We start from the raw sequence: 26,880 nt of genomic DNA, 5'->3' as shown, positions 1-26,880 counted from the left end.
ATAAACTCCATTTTGGCTCTTACATACTGATTGTTATTGCGGAATTAAAATAAAACAGATTTACGTCACATAAAAGCCAAATTACTTCAGGCTGGTTTACTTGTGTTTGGTTAGGGTTAGCGCTTTGTCTGATACAGAAAATTCTATATAAGTAAATGCATGTCGTTAACAAGCCACTGTTTCTTTAAGAGCTGTCCCGCCCTGGGTTGAAAGTTTGGCGGCGCTTCTGACAGGCAATAATAGTTTGTGCTAGCAGCTAACATAGCCGGAGTGAGAGTTTACAAGTTGGAAGCCGGAAAGCTAGTGCAACGAGTTTTAGAAACTAAAGCAATACTATGCGATACAGACACGAAGAACTTACCATGCTGTAGGAAAAACGATAACTGACACGGCCGATGACATCGCTCAAAACCCATGGAAATGATGTAAAGTGTTGCCATTGTCGCTTTTAATGTAAAGACACATCATCAGTTCACTAGCTAATTTAGCCTTAGATCAGTGCCTCACCAGCTTTAGTCTTGTCTTAGCTAACTACCTTAAATGTTTAATGCTTCCAATCTGTTGCATGCTAAGTAGCAGTTTTGCTAGGAAATTCAGGAAAGGTGACATGCACCGGTGTGGGTAACGTTAAACTTGGTTAAAAATGTGTCGCCTTCGCAGGCCAATTAAACTGTTTAACCATCTGTGTATATTAGACAACCATCTGTTTGCTGTATGCTTGACAATGTACATTTTTCAAACATTAGCCACTCAAACCACTTGAATCTCGAGTGTATAACGTGACGTGTTCTCTAGCTGAGATTGTTGACAAATGTCCTCCCCCTCTTTGTCTGTCGCTTTCTCTATTTCTCTCACACGCACAGTCCATCGCACGCTTGCCTCAGGAGTCCTGCGCGTGCGAAAGTTGTGCCAGTCCAGACTTGCCCGTCTGTGCATGTGGAGGCCGCCTGAACGCGCCATGGCGCTGGAGAGAGAAAAGAAGGACAGGAGATGCCGGAGCTTCTCCTTCACCGCGAAGCATCCACAGCACCTTGAAGGCTGAGTGAAGCAAACTATTGCATCTGGTAATAAAAGGCATGGATAAGGAAAGAGAGAGAAGCCTAAAAAAGGAGGGAGGAGAGGAGGATCCGCAAGGGGAACTGGAGAGGTGCGCAGGGAAAGACGGATCGACAGGGTTGCACCACAGCGGAGAGGAACAGTCTGACCTGGGGCGGCAGCACCAAGGGAGAGAGGGAGAGGAACAGGTCAACACAGGGATGAAGGGGAATGAAAGAAAGGGAAAAGAAAAAGAAATGAATGGACGGAAAGAGGGGAGGGTGAAGGAAGGCCAAAGACGGGACGAAGAGAGTATGGAGGACCACGTTGCTGAAGAACCTGCAATTCCATCTCTCTCTGCGTCTTCGTCCCTCTGTCTCGCAGATGCCTGGCCTTCCTCTACGTCTTCCTCCTCCTCCTCTTCCTCACACCCTGCCCGTCCCGTTCCACCCTCCTCCTCCTCTCCCTCCTCCTCTTCTCCGCCCCGTCTCTCGCCTCCCCTCCCTCCCTCAGCGGACGTCTCCGTGGTTCTGGCGGGCACCAGGCTGACGCTGGACGTGTATCTGGGGGGGGCGGGCGTGCTCCCCGCCCTGTGGGAGCGGGCCCCGGAGCGGCTGGGGGGGGTGCAGTTCCTGCGGCTCGGCTCGGAGGACCGCGACGGCCTGGAGGGGGCGCTCACGGTCCTGCCCCGCCTTACGCAACTGCGCTCGCTGGCCATACGAGGTAGGGCGCTCCGCTCTGTCGCACCTGCGGCCTGACACGCTCGTGTCCCGTTGGGAGTCTCTGCCGTAGACTGGCCGACTGGTGCACCGACACATGGACACACTGACTCGAGTGCTTAAATTTGCACTAGTGGCCCATCCACTGACTGACTCCAGTGCATTGATACAGACAGGCTGTCTGAAATCCTGGCTACTTCCTGTATTTAACACACAGGAAGACTGACTCATATGCTTGTGTTGTGTTGGTCATGAACGGATCGTAAATGAATCGGAGTGAATCGGTTCACAGAGTCATGTTAACGCATTCACAAATCCATGTTAACGTATTACAGATATGCGAGCCACAAACATGAAGTACCACATTTTTGGAATATTAAAATAAAATCAAAACAAGCGGTGCAGTGACTCAGTTCTGTTTATAGTGTTTGTGCTAGAGTTCTAGAGATCATTGGTGATCCCACACTTCTCAGCAACGCAACTGTGAAACAATTTTTTTCCAGTTCAGCTTCAAGTCTGAAAAATATAACAAACAAATATTTTTGAAATCTCCAGTAATTAGTTCAGCTTTGACCAAATGCTTTACAAACATTTCAGATGAAATTATGAGATTGTGGTTTGAAGTCCTATCTTGACCACACCAGCCTTGCAAGGCCACTGTAAGGATTCATCAGCTGGCCTTAGGCTGGATAGCTGCACTGATAAACGGTGTTTTAGCGGTATGAGCCACTCAATAGCCACTTATGTAGGACTTAGAAAATAAACCAGGGTAGTTTTAAATATAAACGTGAAATATGGGTATGAGCTTATGAATAATAAATTGGCACTCAGTTGAAGTACCCTGTAGTTTTCATAGATCTAGTGGTACTGTCACAAATTTCTTAAAGTTTCTGTACTAAACATTGGCTTAATGCTTAGGGACCAGTGGTAACGCCCCTCCCCCTCTTCCCTCAGGTCACTGCCTGCCAGATGCTTCGGGCGACCCCCTCCCTGGCCTCCTCTCCTCCCTCCCCCCGTCCCTCTCTTCCCTGACCTCCCTCACCCACCTGGACCTCTCTTTTAACCGCCTCTCCTCCTTCCCGGCCTGCCTGCTCTCCCTGCCCCTCCTCTCCTCTCTCCTCCTCTCCCACAACCTCCTGACGTCCCTGCCCCCCTCGGTGGGCGAGCTGCGCTCCCTGACGTTCCTCTCCCTCCTGGGGAACCAGCTGCAGGCCGTGCCGCCTGGCCTGGGCCAGCTGGAGGCGCTGCGCACCCTGGACCTGTCCCATAACCAGCTGGAGGGCGTGCCCGCCGAGCTGGGCCTGCTGGGGGGCCTGCAGAGCCTGGAGCTCTCACACAACAGGCTGAGAGAGCTGCCCGTCACGCTGGGTAAGGGGCGGGGCTATACTCGGAAGGGGCGGGGTTATGGAGGGGGAGGGGCTGTAATCAGAAGGGGCTGGGTAGGAGGAGTGACGCTTAACAAGTGGGAGGACCTACGCTTGGTAAAGGGGAGACGGGGCACATTCCAATCGCTTATTTTACCTCCTTGCTTCCTTTCCTCACATCCTTTTCTCACTTCCTTTGCTGGGCCAGGAAAGGATGTGAGGACAGAGGAACCAAGGAAACGTGTATTTGGCAAATGGAACGACCTTGCTCAGTCAAGCGTCCGCTTGAAGCCACGTCAGCTGAGACGTGGCAGATGGGGAGAGGTGGATACACAGGTCGATCATTTATTTGTCACGCGTTCCAAAAAAAACACCTCAGCAAAGGTAGCACTCGTGTTTCCTTGCTCAAGCATCCTTCGGGAGTCTCCTAGCTCCTCAGTCAAAGCTCCTTCAAGGAGCATTTAAAGGGTTGGAATGTCCTTAAAGATGGCCGACCGTGATAGATTTCCAGGTCATTCAATGATCGAGGAGAAAAGGAAGCAATTGGAATGTGCCCATAGATGATGCTTGGCTATGGGATGGAGCGATACTTGGAAGGGGTTAGGTGGGGGAGGAGCTATGGTTGCTAAGGGGGAGGGGAGGAGCTATGCTTTCGTAGAGGAGGAGTAATGCTTAGCAACTGGGAGGATTTACACTTGGTTTGGGGATGGCAGGCTGTGGTTGGCTAGGGGTGCAGTGACTAAGCAAAGGGGTGCAGTGATACTTGGGTGGGGGTGGAGCTATGCATACCAAGGGGGAGGGGCTGTACTTAGGCAGGGGGAGAAGGAGGAGTTGTTGTACTGGATGTGTTGTAAGGATGCGATTGCTCTACAGAGAGATGAATGGTAACGTGGAACTAAAACAAAGAGGCCAAATCTGTTTTAAGCTTGTCTGCAGTGTTCAGTGCATCTCTTTCTGTCTCTCTTTCTTTTTCTTTCGCTCTCTCTCTCTTTTCCTTTGTTTCTCTCTCAGGGTCTCTCCTCTCTCTGCGGGAGCTCAGTATCCACAGCAACGACATCCGCTGTATCCCCGCCTGCTTGAAAGACCTGCCCCAGCTGATCAAACTGGACGTACGCAACAACCCCCTGGGAAGACCCCCCACCCCTCCCCCGCTTCCCCTGCCTACCTCAGGTTGGTCAAGATGACCCCCCCCCCCCAACCCCACCCAAGTTTCTCCTGCTATTTTAGAAAGGCCTAATATGACTCATTACACCTGTCAGGCTCAGAATTTTACAATACTATGAACCTGACCAGGTTAATCTTACAGTACTATGAGCCTGACCAGGTTAATCGTACAGTACTATGAGCCTAACAAGGTTAACCTTACAGTACTATGAGCCTGACCAGGTTAACCTTACAGTACTATGAGTCTGACCAGGTTAAACTTACAGTACAATGAGCCTGACCAGGTTAACCTTACAGTACTATGAGTCTGACCAGGTTAACACTGATGTGAGATAAGTCCGCTAGCCCACTAAGATAACTTCCAGGGATGTGCATTGCTGATCATACTTCATTCTGAAAAATGATCACGTATAGGCTGCGGAAGTTTTAGTCAAATTAACCTCCTATAATATAATGCTGGTTTACACTTGGTAGAAATCAAATTGCTGGAAACAAATCTTGAAAACTGTGACTCTAACCCTTTCCAGATACTCTAGGGCAGGGCTGCCCAACCCTGTTCCTGGAGATCTACCATCCTTTAGGTTTTCACTCCGACCCTAAAGCACACCTCATTCAACAGCTAGAGATCTCCTTACGCTGCTAATTCGTAGAATGTGGTGTGCAAAATTAGGGTTGAAATGAAAACCTATAGGAGAGTAGATCTGTTCTATGGACAATGTCTAGTGGTTGAGATCACCACTGTGGAGATTTGTCACTGACCCAAGGTGTGTCATATTTTAGGCCAAAAGGAAACCGAACTTCCAGAGTTGCACCTTGGACCCAAGCAACATTGGTAAATCTCTTTCCTTTCTGCAAATCATTCTTTCACGGCTATATACTGTTTTAAAAATTGCTACAACTGCGGTGCCAATTATGTGTAACAAATTTACATATATCGTTGTTTATTTTCAGCGATACTAATCATATACCTAGTGAGTCAGATTCTGCCGAGCTCTGGATATTACAGATTATTAAAAACGAAAAATGAGCCTTATAGTTTGCTCCAATAGTTTTGACAATCCATTCTGACATCCAACCTAAAAAAGCCAACACAGCTTTGTTAAGCAGTCCACACAATGCCGTACCTGAATCATCAGAATGAGTCATTCAGTTTCCGCAAGGTGACCCAAGGTGTCTTATCTGAGAAGGGGCGGAGTGGGTGTGAGCTTTAGTTCCAGCTCAGCACTAAACCAGACAAACTGTAGTACCTAATCAACTTCAAATTGGTTCAGTCAGGTGGCTTAGGTTAGGTCAGTACTCAAACACAAACCTGGACCCTCACCAGCCCTTTTTGGATAAGATTGGACAGCCCTGGTTTACAGACTTGCAGCCTTGAGCCAACAAGCTCCTTGATTGGTCCTTAACTGCATTATTGGCTGCATTCCTTTGACTGTGCTTAGCGCTGATTACAGCGGTTGGAGTGCCCGCGGTGACCCCTTAAACAAACGCCAGTCCCGGGTCAGTCCTGCTTATCACCTCTGCCTGAATGCAGGAATAACACACAGAGAGGCCCAGGCAGTCCTGTGTGATTTGGGTTTCTCTCTCTCTCTCTTTCTCTCGCTCTATCCCGCTCTCTCTCTCCTTCTCTCCTTCTTCTCGCTCTGTCCCTCTCTGTCTCCCTCTCTCTCTCTCTCTCTCCCTCCCTTTCAACCTCTCTCGCTCTCTCTCTCTCTCCCCCTCCCTCCCTGTCTCCCTTTCTCTCTCTCTGTCCCTCACCCCCTCTCTCTCTCTCTCCCCCTCTCCCTCCCTGTCTCCCTTTCTCTCTCTCTCTCTCCCCCTCTCTCCTTCCCTGTCTCCCTTTCTCTCTCTCTCTCCCCCTCTCTCTCTCTGTCCCTCTCCCAGGTTCTCTGTGAGCGAGACCGGCTGCCACGTGTTCCTGCCCGGGGGGGCGGAGCTTCTCTTCCCCCGGGGGGCCGTGGCGACCACGCGGCGGCTGAAGTGGGCGGAGAAGAGGCCAGACAGGAAGTGGGTGCAGCTCGAGGAACACGACTTCCTCCTGAGCCGGCCGCTGGAACTCCTGCCACACGGCACGGCTTTCCTGGAGGTCAGAGGTCACAGGCTTCAGTGTTGTCAAACGAAAACCGTGGGCTCACTCCGATCACTTATTTCAGCTCCTCGCTTCCTTTCTGAGGACAAAGGAATTGAGGAAACGCGTATTTGGCAAATAGCGGTCAAGAGTCCGTTTGAAGCGTCCTCTGGGAGCATTTCACCGACTGGAATGTCCTTAAAGATGGCGGACCTCGTTCGGGTTTCCAGGGTCAGTCGGGAACCAAGGACACGAGGGCGGATCAAATGAGCGATAGGAATAAGCGCCATGTTTGAGTATGAGAAGTATTAACGCTTAGCACGATAATGGCAATATACAAACGGTACAAAAAATGTGCGCGCGTGACGCGTAGGAGTCCGCGTTGATGAGTCTCCTTGAACCATTGCACCGTTCACGTTGTATATACCCAAAGATAAAGGGAAAGCCGTAAGTCATCAAATAAAGGCGCAATCCATACCAAAACGGTGTATCAGTGATCCTGCTTGCGCTATCTCTGTAAGCATACCACACTGGGTTAACCTTTGTAGCTGAGACACCAACTTGTTCCCCATGACCTCGGCTTTCCAACAATACCGAACATGATTACACTCTATTATAGAGAATATAGTGTTTACATAATGCTGATCCATCGATTGTTTTGCAAACTGAGCCCTGTCTCTTTATCACACCTGCTGACTCCCCGTCAGCGCAGTAAAGTCTGTTTTCCTTCGGGGGTCCGATAAGAAGCACGCTTCCGTAAACCGCCCGGCGAAACTAAAACGGCAGTGCCTCTGTAGAATAAAACGCACGTTTCGACGCTTTTCTACACGACGGCAGACGCATTTACTCATTAACCGTTCCGCCTGTGCGTCCGCAGACAAAAACCGCCCCTTTTTTTTAGGCGTTCCGTCGCTGGCGTCGGGTCTTTTATGACGCGGCGAGAACCATCCCCATCTTGCGTTTGACTTACCGTTAGCGCCCCCCCCCCCCCCCCGTGTCGCAGGAGTCCCAAACTCCAGTCCCGGAGGGCTGTCGTCCCTACTGGTTTTTGTTACTTCCTTTCAGTCATCAGCCAATATAGGCCTCGGAAACAAGGTGTGTACTTAACTCTTAACCAATCAAAGTGCTTAAGTGCCGGAACGCATCAAAAACCAGCAGACACAGCGGCCCTCCTGGATTTGAGTTTGAAATCCCCTTTCTGGGGCTTTGCTTAATCAACAGCTTTTGGTTCTCTGTGATCAACACCCATTGGGAATGTTCTTTGTGACATGGACTTTCAGTAGTTTGTGATGCTTTTGTTTTTGACAATGCAAGATGGGTAGAAAGTACGCTTGTGGTTGCCAGCTGCAGACTGATTGTTCTGCTGGTTAATTTAGAAAGCAGACCTAAAATTAAAATAATGTTACACATTAGTGCTGTACTGTTTGGGGCCCCTAACCCCTCCTTAAATGCTCTCGCTGCTTTTGTTAGTTACTGAGGGAAGCGAATCTGTTTTTTAAAAAGATTTACGAAAGTATGCTTTTCTTATTGCAGAATATTTCTGTCAGTGTAGTGGGGTATGCATCTCTCTCTGCCTCTAACCCTAACTCTCTACCTTAAAGTGACCACACAGCCTATGCTCTCGTTGGGCTTCTCCTCTCTTTCCCAGCCAGTGGAGGTGTGTGTGCCCTACCATCGGTCTCGGAGGGGGGAGGTGGTGGTCCGCCGATTCGACGGCCAGTCCTGGAGCACACTACCAACTGTGACCAGGAGGGGGAGCCAGAGGCACAGCGTCCGGCCAGGAGGACGTCCAGCACGGGTATAGTTTCAGCTCGAACTGTGACTGCACAGAGACAGCTGAATTTCACCTTTAACTATGACTGCACAGAGACAGCTCAATTTCACCATTAACTGTGACTGAACAGTGACACCTGAATTTCACCATTAACTGTGACTGCACAGAGACTGCTGAATTTAAGCATTAACTGACTTGAGACTGCTGGCATGGAAAAAGAGATTCAGAATTAACTGTAGTTAAACTACTCCCCAATACCGAAGACAGGTAATACACACAAGTGTCAAATAAGGAAAAAATTACAGGTAAAAAAAACCCAGTTGCTGAAGAGGACAGGGCCATAATTGTGAGATATATGCCGCTATTTCATTTACAGAAAAATGATCATAGAATGGTGACAAAATTTTATCTAGAATGGAGGCTAGAAATCTAATCATGTGACCTTCCTTCTTCCCCCAGCTGGCCTGCTGCTCGGTGAGGCAGTTCTCCTGGTTTGTGGCAGTCTCTCGTCTGGTGAGGGACAGTTGCTGTGTGTCGCCAGAGGGGGCGCTGTTGGTGTCCCGTGTTGATCCAGGAATCAAACTGACGTTTCCCCCTTTGTCCACCCTCCAGAACCGCACAGTCGTGCTTCAGGTGCGTTCCAGTTTATTTGGCTTTTGATTCTGGACACTTTATAACTTGTAGAGGGAATTGTAGAGGAACATGGGAAATGTATTTCTAGAATAATTGTAATAAATTGTTGTTAATTGATTGTAACTGGATTGATCACCTTCAGTGTTGAGGGTGATAAGTTGTTCAGGTGATGAATTGATGAGTTGTTCTTGTTCAGATGCTTCAGGTGATAAAATGATGTTCAGGTGATGAATTCTTATTCCAGGTGATAAATTGATGTTCAGGTGATGAGTTGTTCATGCTCCAGGTGGTTCAGGTGATAAACACATGTTCAGGTGATGATTTGATGTTCAGGTGATGAGTTGTAATTGCTCCAGGTGCTGCAGGTGATGAGTTAATGTTCAGGGGATGAGTTGTTGATCAAGTGCTGCAGGTGATAAGTTGATGTTCAGGTGATGAGTTAATGTTCAGGTGATGAGTTGTACTTGCTCCAGGTGATCAGTTGATGCTCAGGTGATGAGTTGTTCGTGTTCCAGGTCCTGCAGGTGGAGGTGTCGGAGGTACAGAAGCTGACTGGAGATCCCCAGGCCAGTGTCAGCCCTCTGCTGTGCCTCTCCCAGTCTCCCAGCATGCCCTTCCTGCAGCCAATCAGAGTTCAGGTCCCACTGCCCCCTGGACTCACTGGTACTCCATCTCAGCTAACAAGAATGTGCCTCGATAATAGTCATTACCACTGGGCTGCAATTTAGTGTAACAGTAAAATTTGGAGATTGCAAGTGGAGCATTGCTACTGTACCTTGAGAAAGGCACTCAACATGAATTACTTCTGCAATTGTCCAACTGTATAAACGGATTGACTAGTTAAAGAATAAAAGCTGTGTTAGTCACTTTGGATTTAGCATTTGCTATATGGGTAATATTATTAGTACTGAAGCAGTTCCCTCACCACTGCTCCCACAGCTATTGTTAGCGTGCTGTTTTTAGGATGAACATGCATGTGTTTAGCGTGCACTCTTTGCGCAGGTCACACGGTAGACGTGTCGTGCCTCTACCTGCTGCACGGGGACCAGGCGGCCCAAACCTGGACCGACGTCACCCCCCAGTCCTCTCTCCAAATCACGCACCTCTACGCCATCTTTACTGTGACCCACTTCTCCTGGTATGTGCATATTTAAACATAAGAAATAAGGAAACAGTTATTGGCAGGTTGAGCCGAAATGGAAGAGCATGAAATCTTGTCGTTAAACCGATCGTTGCTGTCAGCCTATGCTAATTTATTTTACCTGATCATGAATGAATTCTGTGACCGATCCATACCAAGTGCAATTTTAATCTGTGCCAATATTTTTGTGCACATCAAATACAAAATTATGCGGCATTATATGGCAAATACATATTTCACGGTGGATTCCTACACGGGTTTGCGAGTTGTCGAGAGCTGGCCTACGGACTGTGCCAATCTAGCCTGCCATCCGGTTTAATAAATCTTTGTCGTTTATAGAACCCACCGTCCTTCTTTTTGTCGAGTCCCGTCTAAAATCATTGTCATCAGCAAACAAAATAAGAATCTTGTATTGGAAATCGATCAGCAGTATCTGTTGCAAGACAACGTGCTGTCTGCGGCTAACAGCGACCTTGCTGAGGACATGTTGAAGCTCCCTAGAGAATGTTTGAGCTGAAACGCCCAGTTAAAGCTGTGCGCTGGCCCGCTGAAGAGATGATTTACTCGTTTTCCCCCAACATTGGACTGTGGACAGACTGAGCCTTCCACCCATTTAGCGTAGCTTCTCCTGCTCATCTTCGATCGGACGCTTTGACGTGCTAGCGGCGCTAACGGTAGCCGCGCGCTGATTGTGATTCGTGTGAAGGTGTATTTGTAAGGAATCCTGTACAGAGAAACCTTATGATGCGTGGCTGTGTAATTAGCTTGTGTGTGTTGCAGGTACTGGCTGTGGTACACAACTAAGCGCAGCGTGAGCGGGGTGGTGAGGAAGGTTTATCACAGGCTTCGGCAGTTCCGGGTGCAGTTCCTGGTCCTGCAGAGGAAGGCCGACCCGATGCAGGTGCTGCTGCAGTGTCTGCCGACGGGCAAGGTACGGCTCCTGGCAAACTGAGGGCTCTGGGACCACTCCGTCACAGTCTGAGGGAGGGTAGGACTGACAGGTCTAGGGCCCTAGAACACCTCTGCCACAGTCTGAGAGAGGGTGTGAGTGACAGGTTAAGGGCCCTAGAACAGGTGTCACAGTCTAAGGGAGGGTAGGAGTGACAGGTCTAGGGCCCTAGAACACCTCTGTCACAAACAGGGAGGGTGTGAGTGACAGGCTTTCTGTGTGAAATGGTGTGTTTGGAAGTTTGTGTTTAAGTGTGAAACTCTTTGTGTGTGTGCATGCGTGTATGCGTGTGTGTGTATGAGTGTCCGAAACAGTGTGTTTGTGGAAGGTCGCGTGTAAGTGTGAAGCTGTGTGCGTGTGTTTGCGTGTAACAGCGCCTCCCTCTGGCCGCAGGTGGACAGCGCGGTGCAGTCTCTCTCTGCCCTGTATGAGGGACCCCAGCCCTCTGACCTGTGTGAGCTGATGGAAGGAGAGCAGTTTTTCGCCGGGTTTGAGAGGGGCATCGACATCAACACAGGTCAGAATGCTCTCCACTGCAAGTGGCAGTACCCCCCTCAGGGGCGAAGTCTGCATTCAGAGATTAAGAAGATTGACAGCTGTGCTTCATGGTCTCTGAGCAGTTCTAAGGTTCTGTTAATATCACATGGCTGTCACATAACATTTAATTGCGGTCGTGGACATTCTGAGCCCAGAAAATATAATTGTTACATGAAAATTGATTATTCATTGAAACATTTCTCACTGCATTTTCAAAATAAATTTCCACAAGAGGGCGCCAGATAGCAATAAGTGTTTTGTGCTATCATGATGGCCATATGAATATATCTATATAACCTGGTCAGGCTCAGTAATGTAAAGTCAACCTGGTCAGGCTCATAGTACTGTAAGGTTAACCTGGTCAGGCTCATAGTACTGTAAGGTTAACCTGGTTAAGCACATAGTACTGTAAGGTTAACCTGGTCAGGCTCATAGTACTGTAAGGTTAACCTGGTCAGGCTCATAGTACTGTAAGGTTAAGCTGGTCAGGCTCATAGTACTGTAAGGTTAAGCTGGTCAGGCTCATAGTACTGTAAGGTTAACCTGGTCAGGCTCATAGTACTGTAAGGTTAAGTTGGTCAGGCTCATAGTACTGTAAGGTTAAGCTGGTCAGGCTCATAGTACTGTAAGGTTAACTTGGTCAGGCTCATAGTACTGTAAGGTTAAGTTGGTCAGGCTCATAGTACTGTAAGGTTAAGCTGGTCAGGCTCATAGTACTGTAAGGTTAACTTGGTCAGGCTCATAGTACTGTAAGGTTAACCTGGTCAGGCTCATAGTGCTGTAAGGTTAAGCTGGTCAGGCTCATAGTACTGTAAGGTTAGGCTGGTCAGGCTCATAGTGCTGTAAGGTTAAGCTGGTCAGGCTCATAGTACTGTAAGGTTAACCTGGTCAGGCTCATAGTACTGTAAGGTTAACCTGGTCAGGCTCATAGTGCTGTAAGGTTAAGCTGGTCAGGCTCATAGTACTGTAAGGTTAGGCTGGTCAGGCTCATAGTACTGTAAGGTTAAGCTGGTCAGGCTACTGTAAGCCCTGGTTTCTGTCCACACAGACCGGCCCGACTGCATTGAAGGACGTCTTTCCTTCGCCTTCTACTCCCACTTGAAGAATCACAAAGAGGTGTACATCTGCCCCAGCCGGGACACGCAGGAGCCCGTGAGAGGGCAGGTAAGTCAAGGGGGGCAATAGAATGGGGGGTAGTGTCTGGCCTGGTAGACAGCGATTATGCATATGAGGAACCGATGGATGTTCGATATTGTACCGTAGCACTGGAAACTGTCCTTATCATTTTGGTCCAGCTGTTGTCACCGTGATGGCTAGCTCTGTTGGGTGCTACGTCACACAGATGCATCATTTTTACATTCACGTCTCTACACACTCTCGTCCTGTCGGCTGCGCGCTGCGTTCTGGGTACTTTCGAAAGTTTTGTGAACGGGTGACGTATACTACTCGCGTAGAGAGGCAGACTGAAAGAGGTTGACTGGTGCTGTCGTCCAGGACACATGTCCGTCGGGGGTTTCCGAATTATCGCCGCGCTCGTTTCGTACGTTCGTTCGCGGCATTGGCTTGCCATTATCCCGGCGGTGGATTTAATCGTTCCGTGCGCCCGAAACGGACAGCCCGGAGCGGCGTTGTTGATGCTAGAAGCTAGAAGCGCTGTTGTCGGGGCTGTTGTCTGGGTTTCCCCGATTGAAATGACTGGGACTGGAGATCACCGCTACACTACGCAGCGGAGAGGATGCAGGGAAAACAGGAACCGTGCGTGTGCCGAGTCTGAACCGTGTGGGATGAACTAGGGCTGCGGGATGTGCCAAACCGCCATCTTTTTATGCGTCATAAAAATAACTGCCGCCATGGGGCATACAAGTCATCTTTCATTTTGTCATTTTAATCAGTCCTGATGGGGGGTTGTGAACAACCAAATGCTTCCGGGGAAAAAAAGCTACACTGATATCCACTGGGGTGGCAGTGTAGTATAGTGGGTAAGGAGCTGGTTTCGTAACCTAAAGGTCACAGGTTTGATTCCCGGGTAGGACACTGCAGTTGTACCCTTGAGCAAGGCATTTACCCTGCATTGCTTCAGTATATATCCAGCTGTATGAACGGATATTATGTAAATGCTGTGTGAAAAGTTGTGTAAGTCGCTCTGGATAAGAGCGTCTGCTAAACGTCTGTAATGTAATTTAATGTAATGACAAGATGGCCAATCAGCAGCAAGGCCTTGCGGCTTCCGTGTAATTGAAAAAGCAAATCACATGATCACATGGAAGCTGCTGATTGGCCGTCTTGTCAACACCCAGTAGATATCAGTGATGAAGTCTTTCCCGAAAACATTTCACATGGCCTCTGACGTTGGTTCTTTGCTACAGCATCGGGTATGACTGAAGAAAAATGGTTATTAAGAAGAACAAAGATTTTATACATCGTGCAGCCCTGTGATAAAGTAGAAATGTGGTCACACAGGCTTGGTCTCTCCCTCCCTCCCTCCCTCCCTCCCTCTCTCCATCCCTCCCTCCCTTCCTGCCTCCCTCCCTCCCTCCCTCCCTTCCTCTCTCCCTCTCTCCCTCCCTCCCTCCCTCCCTCTCTCCATCCCTCCCTTCCCCAGGTTTCATTTTACAGAGGGGAGATGCCCAGTGACATTCCTCCGGAGGTGGCGTGCAAGAGGAAGGGCCACGACAGCAAATGGCTGGCCACCCTGCCCCTGAGACTTCCTGTGAGTGACGAGCGGGGTTCTGGCGCCCGCTCAGCGCCCGCGCGCGCCCTGCCCCGGGCAGCAGGGGGGACGTGGCACAGCGTTTCGTTTTGTTTCGTTTCGTTTCGTTTCATACCATTACGGTTAATTCGCTTAAACTAAGGTGCATAGCTACACGGTGAGATCAGCCTATTTAGAAATGAGGAAGACTCAATCAATGAAGGTGCGTAAAATGCAAATTTGTGTGTTTACATCACTGCAAAGTTGGCAGCATTTCACAGTTCTGGAAGCCCTCTGTTCCCAGAGCGTTTGTATCTTAGGTGCGCACTGCCAGCGCTCTTTCCTTGCCCAATTGAAACGAGTCATGCTAGTGCTAATTTACCCTGTGACCTTGAAGGTGTGGGATCAATGTCACGCTTCTCTTGTTCTTGGTCTGCGCCTAATTTCTACTCGCCTCTCCCTCTTTAATACACACGGTACCCTCTATGTTCCATTAAATTAGTTCAATCATTGAGCTGTTCTCTTACATGATTTGAATTATTAAATCCTGTCTGTACACGTTGTACTCTCTCGCTCTATCGTTCTCTCTCCCTCTCTCTCCCTCCCCCCTCTTTCACCCTCTCTCCCCGCTCCCTCTCTCTCTCCCCTCCTCCTTCTCCCTCTCTCCCTTTGACTCTCCCCCCCTCCCTCTCCCTCTCCCTCTCTCTCCCCCTCAGGGAGCCTCGTCCGACAAGGGCGAGGTGGAGGAGCTGCAGTACCCGCCCCTGAATTTGGGTGACCCTGAAAGTGGCTACCTGACAGAGGCCAACCTCTTGGCGATATCTCTGCAGATTGGACAAGAATGGCGCTCGATTGGCATCAACCTGGGCATCAGCTACCAGGAGCTGGACCGCATTCAGTTCAAACACAGGTACCACACCTGGACCGCATTCAGTTCAAACACAGGTACCACACCTGGACCGCATTCAGTTCAAACACAGGTACCACACCTGGACCGTATTCAGTTCAAACACAGGTACCACACCTGGACCGCATTCAGTTCAAACACAGGTACCACACCTGGACCGCATTCAGTTTAAACACAGGTACCACACCTGGACCGTATTCAGTACAGACACAGGTACCACACCTGGACTACTTTCAGTTCAAACACAGGTACCACACCTGGACCGCATTCAGTTCAAACACAGGTACCACACCTGGACCGCATTCAGTACAGACACAGGTACCACACCTGGACCGCATTCAGTTCAAACACAGGTACCACACCTGGACCGCATTCAGTTCAAACACAGGTACCACACCTGGACCGTATTCAGTACAGACACAGGTACCACACCTGGACCGTATTCAGTACAGACACAGGTACCACACCTGGACCGTATTCAGTACAGACACAGGTACCACACCTGGACCGTATTCCGTACAGACACAGGTACCACACCTGGACCTTATTCCGTACAGACACAGGTACCACACCTGGACCGTATTCTGTACAGACACAGGTACCACACCTGGACCGTATTCAGTACAGACACAGGTACCACACCTGGACGGTATTCAGTACAGACACAGGTACCACACCTGGACGGTATTCCGTACAGACACAGGTACCACACCTGGACGGTATTCAGTACAGCCACAGGTACCACACCTGGACGGTATTCAGTACAGACACAGGTACCACACCTGGACGGTATTCAGTACAGACACAGGTACCGCACCTGGACGGTATTCAGTACAGACACAGGTACTGCACCTGGACCGTATTCAGTACAGACACAGGTACCGCACCTGGACCGTATTCCGTACAGACACAGGTACCGCACCTGGACGGTATTCCGTACAGACACAGGTACCGCACCTGGACCGTATTCAGTACAGACACAGGTACCGCACCTGGACCGTATTCAGTACAGACACAGGTACCGCACCTGGACCGTATTCAGTACAGACACAGGTACCGCACCTGGACCGTATTCAGTACAGACACAGGTACCGCACCTGGACCGTATTCAGTACAGACACAGGTACCGCACCTGGACCGTATTCAGTACAGACACAGGTACCGCACCTGGACCGTATTCAGTACAGACACAGGTACCGCACCTGGACCGTATTCAGTACAGACACAGGTACCGCACCTGGACCGTATTCAGTACAGACACAGGTACCACACCTGGACCGTATTCAGTACAGACACAGGTACCGCAGACTCACACACACTCACGCGCTTGCAGTCTTTGGAGCAGCGGACGGCACTGCGTAAGGGGAGGTGGAGGGAGGAGGAACAGGCCGGGTGTCTGATGCAGGAGGACGGATGGAGGCGAATGCAGGGAGGCGGAGGGAGGAGGAACAGGCCGGGTGTTTGATCCAGGAGGACGGATGGAGGCGAATGCAGGGAGGTGGAGGGAGGAGGAACAGGCCGGGTGTTTGATGCAGGAGGACGGATGGAGGTGAATGCAGGGAGGTGGAGGGAGGAGGAACAGGCCGGGTGTTTGATGCAGGAGGACGGATGGAGGTGAATGCAGGGAGGTGGAGGGAGGAGGAACAGGCCGGGTGTTTGATGCAGGAGGACGGATGGAGGCGAATGCAGGAAGACTGGAGGAGAATCGCTGGGTTTAGTCTCATGCCTGTGAGTCATCACTGCACCATCTGGACCACTGCAGGGGATTAAAGCACAGTCAATCACACGTACTTATGCACACACACATACACACACACAGACGTGCGTGTGTGTGTGTATGTATGGGTGTGGGTGTGTGTTTGTGTATAAGTATGTGTGATAGGACTCATAAACACCCTACAGGACGGCCAAGGAAGCCAACTGCAGTTGATGACAGACAAGTCCTTAAAAAGCTGTGAAGAAAAACCCTAAAAGACTGGTCAGTGTGACATCATCAGCAGTCTCCAGCGGGCAGGGGTGAAAATATCAGAAGCCAGCGCACGCAGAAGAGTTATGGAGAGCAGAATTATAGAGGCTACGCTCCAAGTTGCAAACCTCTCGTCAGCAGCAGGGCCGGATTTAAATTTGCCAAAAAATGAGGCGAGGCGAGCCAGAAGAGTTCTGGAACCACGTTCAGTGGACAGGCGAGGCCGAAATAGACCTTTACCAAAGTGACGGAAAGCTGAAAGTGCGGAGAAGGGAAGGAGCAGCCCATGATCCAAAGCGCCGCCCATTATCTGTGAAATATGGAGGAGGTGGTGCCATGGCTGGGGCGTGTATAGCGGCTTCTAGAACGGGCTCACTCTTCTTTACTGACGATGTGATGGAGGTTGGCAGCAGTGGGAATTCGGAAGTGCACGGACGGATTTTGTCTGGCTGCAGTGTGAACCAAAATTCCTTCAAGCTCATTGGCTGGAGCTTCGTCCTGCAGCAAGACGGTGACCCAAAACACACCGCCTGCACAACCAGAGCATTCATCAGTGGGGGAAAAAGTGGAAAGTTCAGGACTGGCCAAGTCAGTCACTTGATTTAAATCCAATCAAGAGTGCATTTCGCTTGCTGAAGAGGAGACTGAAGACCGAAACCTACTGAAACAAAGATCAGCTGAAAGCAGCTGCAGTGAAGGCCTGCAAAGTTAATTTGAAAGAAGAATTGTTAAGTGATGTCAGTGGGTTGTAGTCTTGATGCAGTTATTGCATTTAAGGGCTATGCAACCACATATTAGACTTTGTTGCTTTGGTTTACTTTTAAGTCGATCCATTAACTTAATTTTGCACAGCTGAAAAAAGGGGGAGCCAACACAAAAACAGCTGTTTCTGTAAAGTAGTAACATACATGCAAATACCATGAAATAAAAACCGTTTGTACTTTTGTCTCGTATTTAATTTTTGATCTCAAATCTAAATGCCTTCAGCATCCTGTAAAAATAACATTTCACTTTACCATTCTCATACTTTTGGAGGGCACTGGAATTGTATCAATAGTAAGAAATATAACCATTGACTTATGCTGTTAAGGTATATACACCCTGAAATCCAGTCATGCTGTAAATATATAAATGCATACACACATTGTAGATTTGTATGAATGAAATGCACGGATGTTTGCAAAATCCATATGGCAATGACCCCGCTCCTCTCTCTCTCCACCAATCAGAGACAACCTGGGAGGCATGGTCCTGGAGATGCTCTTTCACTGGGCCAGGCGGCGCGGAGGGGCGGGGCCGGGGGCGGTGCCGGAGCTGCTGGAGGCCATGAAGAACAGCGGGAGGCAGGACCTGGCGGAGGAGATCGAGGACATCGTTATCCTGGGGAGGACGAAGTACAGGGAGTCGCTGAGGAGGGTGGGGCTGGACCCCGACCCCCCCACCGTTTCCGCGGAGTAGACCGCACCGCCACCGCCCGGTACTGATCCGTCCTGGCCGTACGAGGCTCAGATGGGAATTGTGGGAAATAGATTGGTCATCCCTCTGAAGGACTTGTGTGCAAGCTGGAGGATTTACTTGGACAGGAATCAATGATTAAAGCTGCTTTTATTTCATCCTGGGATATACAGCAGCTAGGACTCCCAAACTGTGGACTGGGAATGAGATGACACATGAAATTAATAACTTAGTGTGTACACTACTTTACACTAATACACCTGCTAAATTCAACACCGCACCTGTTACCTGTACTCTACTAGCCATACAGTATACATGTAGGGGCTTTGACATGTTAAAAATATATTTGAATTCCCTTTGTGAGCATATGTAAGTATGCATTTATACAAGGGTGCGGGTCACATTAAATGTGATTGGTCTTTCTGTGGATTGTGGGCTAGATTCCGCTGGGCTAAAGGACATTGGGACCATTACATGTGCGACCTTTCAGTGCGTGCCTTTAGGAAGCCGTCTGAGCAGGTGGCACCTCGCGATCCTTTAAACAATGCAGCGCATTTACATTCCACCCTCGACATTCTGCGGAAACGCCGACGCGCAATTCCTGCGAGGAGCTTGCCTCCACCTCAACATCACGACCGTTATGCTGCTGACTAAGGCATTCCCCGATCTCACCGATGCTCCCCGCATATGTGGACTGGTCAAATTAAGGAAAACGTGTACGCGGTTTATGCTGTGCGACGTATGCTGCGCGTATGGAACACAGCTTTGTGAACTGCGATCTCAAATTCGACTGCCCCCGTGTGTTAGAGGTATATGAAGGAAGCTGTCTGCCCTCCGGGGATCTGTATGTGAGCCCGGACTAAAACACTGGAAATGTGCAGCTCATATTTTAAAGACGTCTTGATTTTTTTTAATGTTGTAATTGTTGGTTCAGATCTTACTGTTTTCACTGGATCATGTAGATTTTTTAAATGTTCTTGTTTCACATGGAACACAGAATAAAGAGATATTTTGTGGTCGACCAATTTTACGTATTATATATTTCGCTGCAGTATATGTTTTTTTGTATAATATAAATGACATGCAAATTTAATTCACATTATCTCACTATATAGTATGACTCACAGAATTGCCTGTTTATAAACTCTCAAAAGTATGGAAAACATTAAATATAATCTAATTTAATTACTGAATTTTCGATAATTATTGGAGTAAAGGTTCAAAGGGTCTTGGGTCTGATCCACCACACCAAGAAAATCAAAGATTGCAAATGTTTTTTGTCTTTTTGTCAGAATTGATTGAATTGTGTCATCAGTTCACAAAACCAAGGGTTCAGATGTCAAGTGGTTTATTGTCCTTTGGAAAATCACGTGTTATTACTTCATGAGTAAAATCTATGCTGACTGTGCCATACGCTGGCGTCAGCAATATGACGTAAATTCACGTCAGAAAATGATATCTCCTATTTTTTCTTTCAAGGTCAGTACATAAATCTCTCGGGGTGACGTCACGCCCCCCTTCCGTGCACCTCGACTGCATGCGCTTGCCCTTTCCCTGTCTGTAGTGACATAGCACTGCCACCAGAGGACATCCCTTTCTTTTTTTCCTGTATTGTCCTTGCATTCTTCAGCTTCCCTTACGCCAAGCCCTCCCTTTCCCTCCCCTCTCTCCCTCCCTCTCTCACTCCCTCCCAACCGTGAGTCGCTCGCAACCAACACCGGCTGGACAAACTGTTGTCAGCCTGTCAGTGCATATAGCTAGCCAAGACCGCGATAGAGCAAAACGATATAGCCAGCTAGCTAGATCACAAGCAAGATAAAACACGACTCGCATCCAGTACTGCAGGCAAGGTAATGCAATCACTGAAACATAATATTTGTTTTTGTTTGTCATTTTCATACAATGTAAAATATTTGCGTGGAAATGGGTCGTTTAAAATAGCATAATGTTGTCGGTTATCTGATAAGAAATTATTCCAGGATGCAGAAGAGAACTGGTACCTTTAACGGTACTGAGCAAGACATTGCGAGCGTGCTGCCAGGAATGAAGGTAGTGCGAGGTATTTACCGTTATCTTTTACTACCTAGTGTGACGACATACATGGGAAACCCGAGAAGAGAACAACGATAGCGTGATCGCGAGGGAATAACGACTCTTCTGTCGCTGTATCCCGATATAGCTAAGGCTAACTGACCAGGCAGCAGGATAATTTCCCGTTGAGGTTGCAGCGATGGGAAACGGCTAAATCGCTAGGTATGTTCACTCGATGTTACGGCGTTATGTGGCAATTTAGTTTAGCAACTTGATCACAACAGCTGTGAAATATTAACTTAGTAGCCGACTAGAAAATTTAACCAAGCATTTGTAGCTACATCAGTGAAATCCGTTAATTGCATTTTATTGTAGTAACGTTATGTTAAATGGTAGCGAGCTTGCTATGTGTAATGTTAGCTAGCCACCTGGCTAAGATAACCGTTAAGATTTTAACTACCTTGGGCATTTTATTGTTGGAAGCACGTTTTAAGGAAGGAAATACCACCGCTAAATGGGAGAGGATGTTTGCTGGCTTTTATCCTCGGATTAACGGGTCAGCAGGGACCGCTGTGCCTCTGCAGCGGGCTGCCGGGGGCGTAGTAGGTTGTGGTGTAGACACGGTCGGGCGTGCGTGCGGTCTTCCTCGCGCGCGCACGGATGGCCATTTAAATGGGAAAAAAGGCACGTTTCTGTGACCGAATCAATTAATATGCGAGTGGCTGCGTGCGTGTACGTTTGGGTGTGCATGCGTATCTGAAAGGCAGGCCAAGATTAAACAACGACATTGTAGTACCGTTTGCTTGCCGTTGTCAGAGATTGATAAAAAGGTAAAGCAAAGGTAGCGTTTGTTGACATTCAAAATGTATAACGTACTGGTGCTGGTGTTCTGAACTGATGTTCTGCGTTGTATGTGCATTGTTTGATATTGCGTGTCACGAGTCTGAGTTCTGCATTGTATGCTCTTTCTGCATCCTTGACATGGTTACATCCTTGAGATTGGAAGATCTCTCTGAATGAGGACGCCTGCCGGGCAAACAACTGTGTTTTGTGTATTATGTAAACTGTAAATCACAAGTGTGTGTTTTGTTGCAAAAGAAACGGTTTATCACAACTGCGGACACATCACGCATTCATTAAAGTATCTACATTTAATACATTGTCAGATTAATTCATAATGAGCAAATGATAATATGCATACTTTAAATAGATAAGACATCTAGCCTATAAAGTGTTGTAGGTATCGTGTATCTTATAAAATATATTTTTCATAATGACAAAACGTTGGATTTGGGGAAGATTTTTATTTTTATAGTCAGTGAGGACATTCTGACTGTCATACTAAGAATGATGCAGGACTTACAACTGCAGCCGTGCGTGTCAAAGCGAGCTTAAAGGATATTACAATTACTTACTATATTGTTGAATGAGATCGGTTTTTTTTTTCCAAACAACTTCCGTTTTAATTTAGTCTTCAGGAAATAGTGTGTCGTCTTTATGCCATCATGTTGTGTGTTCTAATCCAAGGTAATCTAATTGGAAACATTTTGCGCTCAATGTAGTCTGACAGATAGTGCAGCTGTGCTGTCATTTTATGAATTACAAGCGATGAAGAAACTAATCTTAACCTTGGTTCGCACATAATCTCCTCTCGACCGTTGAAAAATGCCTTTAGGGTGCTTAACTGTCTTGACCTGATCTGACCTTGGTTTAATGCACTTGAATTGACTGTTGGATGTAAGGTGGATATTATAGTAAGATGCTCATAATCGTTTTTCCCGCATGGCTCAAAAGTACGTTATGTATTAAGTGTTCCAGGTTATTTTAGAGTGCATGTGTCTTCCCCTCATGGTAAAACCAGTCTATTTAAGATCACCTGACATAAATCATCAAGAATTATACGTGGTACGCTGGCTTTTCAATAATACAAGTTGTGCTTTTATTTTATATTGTGCAGAATTGGCAGGCTGTATTAAATAGGCTACTATAAGGACAGTCTCACCAAGACTTGAAATTTATGACATGAAATGTTCTTGCTAAATTAATTTTGCTAATGTAAGTTTAATGGAGGCGCAATACTAGTAGTATGTAGCAAATATGCTGTATGTTGCGTAAAATAAAGCATTTTTCAACTTTGGGATTTTTATCTGAAATAAAGCATTTTTCTGCTGCGGTGTCGGGCTTGTTTTGAGCCTAAGCATTATAGTTTTTATGGGCTGGTGCCTTGAATTTATGCTGCTGGAGCACTAATTCTGTCACGTTTAAGCTATTCTTGGTACAAGAGATGATACTTCACAGTCAGCAGTTTTGTTTCCTGAAAAATGAGCACCGCCAGCAGTGTTGACAAAGGGGCCGGCTGTAACGTTTCCCCGACTGTGTTCTTGTGAGATACGAAGAGTGGGACAGGTGAGGAAGAGGAGCTTGTCGCGGGGGAGGCCTCCTGGTGGTCACGACTTCTGACATGCAGCCATACCGCCCCGAAGCTTTGCTCTGGAAGCTGGAGCTAATCGCAGCTGGGAAGGCTGCGTTTTTGCTGCAAGAGGCGCTGGCAGCCCAGTAGGGGGCGCTATTCTCTCTGAACAGAGTCACGGCCGTTCAGCTCAGCCCAAATGTGCTCGTCATTTACCTACGAACTACAGGCTATCAAGCCTGGAGGGTCTCTGCTTCTACTGCATGGCCTAGCAAGCCGTTTCATGCACTGACTCTGTGTAAAGAGATAGGCCTACATCCCAAATTTCACTTTTCACTCATTTCCACATTTGCCACCTGGTTCTACTGGACCATATAGAACACAGTTAAGACAGTGCTGTAGGTTTATGTTGTCTTTTATATGGGATGTTACACTAGAGCCCTGGCTCAATGTCATTAAACGTCCAACAGCACTTACTGCAAAGTGTAGGGGTTACTCCAGCAGTTTTGCAGAATACCCAATCTGACTGCTTCCTAATAACCCCCCAAGTTAACTGGCTCAATAATTCCCTCCCTCCCTCCCCACCTCAGCTGTTGTGCGGGCGAGCGTTCTGGCACAAAATGGCTGCCACGCTTCGCCCGGGTGGGTCTGCACATTGGTGGAGGTTGAGGAGTTTCCTCCCTTGGCTTTGAAGTGCTATGAGATTATGACAGGTGTGTATGTAAACACAGTCTGTTATTACTTCACGTTTAATAAAGCTTGTGATTCTAACAGTGCAGTTCTGTACATTCTATACATGCAGTTCTGTACATACCAAGCCAGCAGAGTTGCAGTCAATTTGATATCAATTCAGGAAATTGATTTAAATTCATCTGCATTTATTGAAAAATCCTCTTTTCTAGGATTCATTATCACAGGCTGCACTTTGGAAATGTAATTTAATTGGTTTAATAACCAACGGCGTTTTAAAAGCATGTGGTTTATAACAAATACGTTCTCTAGGAGAGCTTGCTAGACACCCACTGCATATGCTTTGCAGCGTAGTTTCAGTAACCCATTCCATTTTTTGAAATGTTTTTTCAAAATTCAAAGTTAGTGTTATAGAACTTAATTGCTTTCAGTTACCAGTGGTGATTGTTACATCAGCAGTAGAATGTTCAGTTAAGAACATTCTAATCACATATTTGTGATCTCACGCCATAAAGGGTTAAACTTGGAGTGATAATAAATGCCTTTTAGCGATATTTCAGTAGCTCAAAATGGTAAGGTAAGCTTGTACATTACATCACGTTACATTCATTTGACAGACGCTCTTGACTGGAGTGTCAGTGTAGGTGGATGTAAGTGCTATGTTAGCCTAGCTCATTGTGTAGCTATGAGGCTACCGGTCTACCTACTCTAGCTAAAGAACATTTCGTATCAGGTGGGCCCTACTAGGTATGGAATCCGGCTTGCTGTGTGACTCAAACCCAGCTCAAAGTGTCGGTAGCACTGTACTTTAATTGTATGTACTTCCCATTAATCTCCGTACTGCTAATGCTTACTCTTCCCTTGTTCTTCAAGTCGAAATAATGAGGTCAGCTGTGGCCGTTTTTCTGCACAATCTCCAAAATTGCCTCTCGAGGCTGAAATTTCTTCTCAGTCAGTGCGGTAGAATCACACTAGTGTACCGCCACGGGTCACATGAGAGTATGGGAGAGCGAGAGGACAGACGGGTTGTGGTGGGAGAGGAGGAGAAACGGACAGGCGAGAAGACATCGCTGACTCATCACTTCGCTTTATTCTTTTATTTTTTTCCTCTTTTACACTGAAAGGTCTGCCTGAGCTCTGTCTGCACACGTCAATGTCGACACCGTTTCTTCTTCTCCTCCCATTCTCATTCCATCGTTTATTATCACTCTCCATCTCCCTGCTGTTGCCCCCCCCAACTTCAAAGTGGTTGGTTCCAAATTCTTCAGAGAAATTCTAGTCTGTGCACTTCTCCAAATATATATCTTTCAGCTGACTGCATTGTTTTAGTCTCTTTCGCAATTTAGGATATCAGTTCTTTTTTGTTTTTTTACATTTTAAGTGACTGCAAGAACTGACGAAGCAGAATAAATCAGAGAAGTTCTATGAAGAGTTCCACAGTGCTTTTTTTTGTCACAGCAGTGCTGAGAAAGGCACATTTCTGTTAGAAATAGCACCGAACTGCACCTGGCTTCAGTTCCGTCAAACTGCGCTCACCATGCTGCAGATCAGTTTTCCAGTCATGGTAAAGTCATGGAAAATGAGAAAATTGCCTATAGGCTACATCATGGAAAACAATGAGTTGCCCTGGAATACATCTTTAGTGTAACGTAATAGCGCAAAACCAGGTGCTCCAGTCTGCGAGTGCAATGAACAGATTATCTCTCTGCACTAACCCCCCCCCCCCCCCCCCCGCCGTCTCGCTCTCCCCCTCTCCCGCCCACGGTCCACAACTAAAGTGCCTCCCAACCCCAGGTCCACGACTGACAACCAGCCCCACCCCTGCACACTCTCCACTCTATATGTTGCAGGTGTTCACATAAAATGTCCTGGAAAACAATGTCTTGAAAAGATTTGGAACTCTATTGTAGGCAAACTGCTCCTCCACTAATCTTTGTACAGCAGTGTTATTAAACCTGGCCTATCCTGCGATGTTGCTGCTCTGTTGGCAGTAACGGCACACTTGTAAAGATGCTGCAAATGGCAGCTAGAATTCTGCGTGACCGTTTTCAAGGACCGCGCCGTATGGCAGAAGCCAAACACGTTTTTCTACTCTTGTTGCTCGTCCTTTACGCGGCCGTTCCTGTAAATTCATTTGCTTCCAATGTAGAACAGCCCTTTTTTAGAAATGCTTTTTATGAACTGCCATAAATCTCCAAAACTCGAAGGCCGTTCGTCATGTCGTGCTATTATCTGTTGACTCACGTACTGGTATGGAAGCCATTTTGTTGACTGAATTCTATTTTCTTGTGGCTTTGGAGGTCTCTAATGTGCCGTGAAGAAAGATGTAGGCTACGTTCTCAGTTTGCTGCCGTTCACCAAGCTGACGGAGGATGGACAGTTACGATGGAGAAAACGGACACCGTGCCCCGTGTTCCGGTTCTTTCTGTACCATTCTTCCCGCAAAGAACTGGCATCGAAAAGACAGCTATACGACCGCTATCATGAAAAATTTATCCCTCTGACATCTGGCGGACAAACCTGCTGAGGCAAGAACTAATGTCACGTCTGCTGCTTGTTACAAGCGGTGTTTTTTCCGGACCCCGGGGGCCAGCCTAGAACAGACCGTAACTGCCTGACTGACCTGCTGACCACGTATGGCTAGTACACTGGAGCCCAGTAGGTGTCTTCTGGCAGCTGCAGGAATATTTAGGGAGCAGTAATGTAATTTATGGACAGAAATTCATACACTTCAGTTTCTGGGAGAGATTGTTCCCCCTGGTAGTACCCAGGGTCCGGCTCAGCTAGGCTTGCCTAGCCATATATTGGGAGTAGCGGTTTGGCACGTGTACTCAGTTCAGCTCCATGTGGTTGCAAGACCACCAGTCTGTTGAGGTCTCAGTTCATCTGTTTTTATGGGGGGAGACCACCCTTTTGTGCTGGTTTCAATTTGATATTTTTTTAAATGAGAGAAGCCACCCTTACCAGTCTTAGTTTGAGCGGAGGGGCGGCAGTGTGGTAAAATGGGTAAGGAAGCTAGCTTGAAGCTAAGATGGGCTTAGCTAGCATGCAAATTTTTAATACAGGATCACTGCTGATCTGTAGTGTCACATTTTATAACTAAAGCTCGAAAAAGGAATAAATCTTCCAGTGTCAGGAGCCCTTTTTAAAGCCTCTGCTGACCTGTAAAATGACGACATTGCCACTAAAATGGTGTTCTTACCATGAAAAGATTTTAACTAATCTGAAACTCTGTTTCCAGTCAAATCAACTGTTTGTGCAAATAAACTGCCTTTAGTCTATCAGTCTGTGATTTATCGCTGTCATTTCCTGTTCCTCCATTTCATTAGCTCCTTACAGTACCCTCTGTCT

General features: G+C 47.6%; 2 protein-coding genes across 4 annotated transcripts in view; both read left to right on the top strand.

Moving 5' to 3' along the window:
* The first annotated feature begins 31 nt into the window (after positions 1 to 31).
* Positions 32 to 19,432, top strand: pidd1 (p53-induced death domain protein 1). 2 transcript variants are annotated; one of them, XM_035396249.1, is made up of 17 exons: positions 32 to 425; positions 864 to 1,758; positions 2,709 to 3,122; positions 4,130 to 4,288; positions 5,063 to 5,114; positions 6,164 to 6,365; positions 7,996 to 8,145; positions 8,581 to 8,634; positions 8,734 to 8,754; positions 9,270 to 9,417; positions 9,757 to 9,892; positions 10,676 to 10,826; positions 11,238 to 11,361; positions 12,430 to 12,545; positions 13,984 to 14,091; positions 14,787 to 14,980; positions 18,173 to 19,432. In XM_035396249.1, the coding sequence occupies exons 2-17, from the start codon at positions 1,077 to 1,079 to the stop codon at positions 18,399 to 18,401; spliced, it is 2,940 nt and encodes a 979-aa protein (XP_035252140.1). In that variant the 5' UTR covers positions 32 to 425; positions 864 to 1,076; the 3' UTR covers positions 18,402 to 19,432. The 2 variants fall into 2 exon arrangements, with proteins under 2 accessions (XP_035252140.1, XP_035252139.1); XM_035396248.1 differs by having other exon boundaries at positions 33 to 425; positions 8,581 to 8,754.
* Positions 19,433 to 20,085: 653 nt separating this feature from the next.
* slc25a22a (solute carrier family 25 member 22a) overlaps positions 20,086 to 26,880 on the top strand; it is a 40,408-nt gene continuing 33,613 nt past the window's right edge. Inside the window, exons 1-2 of one of the 2 annotated variants that reach the window (XM_035396255.1) lie at positions 20,086 to 20,248; positions 20,486 to 20,651. The gene's annotated coding sequence lies outside the window, so the exon portion shown is untranslated. The remainder of the gene's footprint in view (positions 20,249 to 20,485; positions 20,652 to 26,880) is intronic. The other variant, XM_035396253.1, reaches the window with a different exon arrangement.

This window comes from Anguilla anguilla, chromosome 16 (assembly GCF_013347855.1).
Source record: "Anguilla anguilla isolate fAngAng1 chromosome 16, fAngAng1.pri, whole genome shotgun sequence".
Taxonomy (NCBI): Eukaryota; Metazoa; Chordata; class Actinopteri; order Anguilliformes; family Anguillidae; genus Anguilla; species Anguilla anguilla.
Note: the sequence above shows the minus strand (reverse complement) of the source record. Positions and strands in the feature narration are given on the sequence as shown.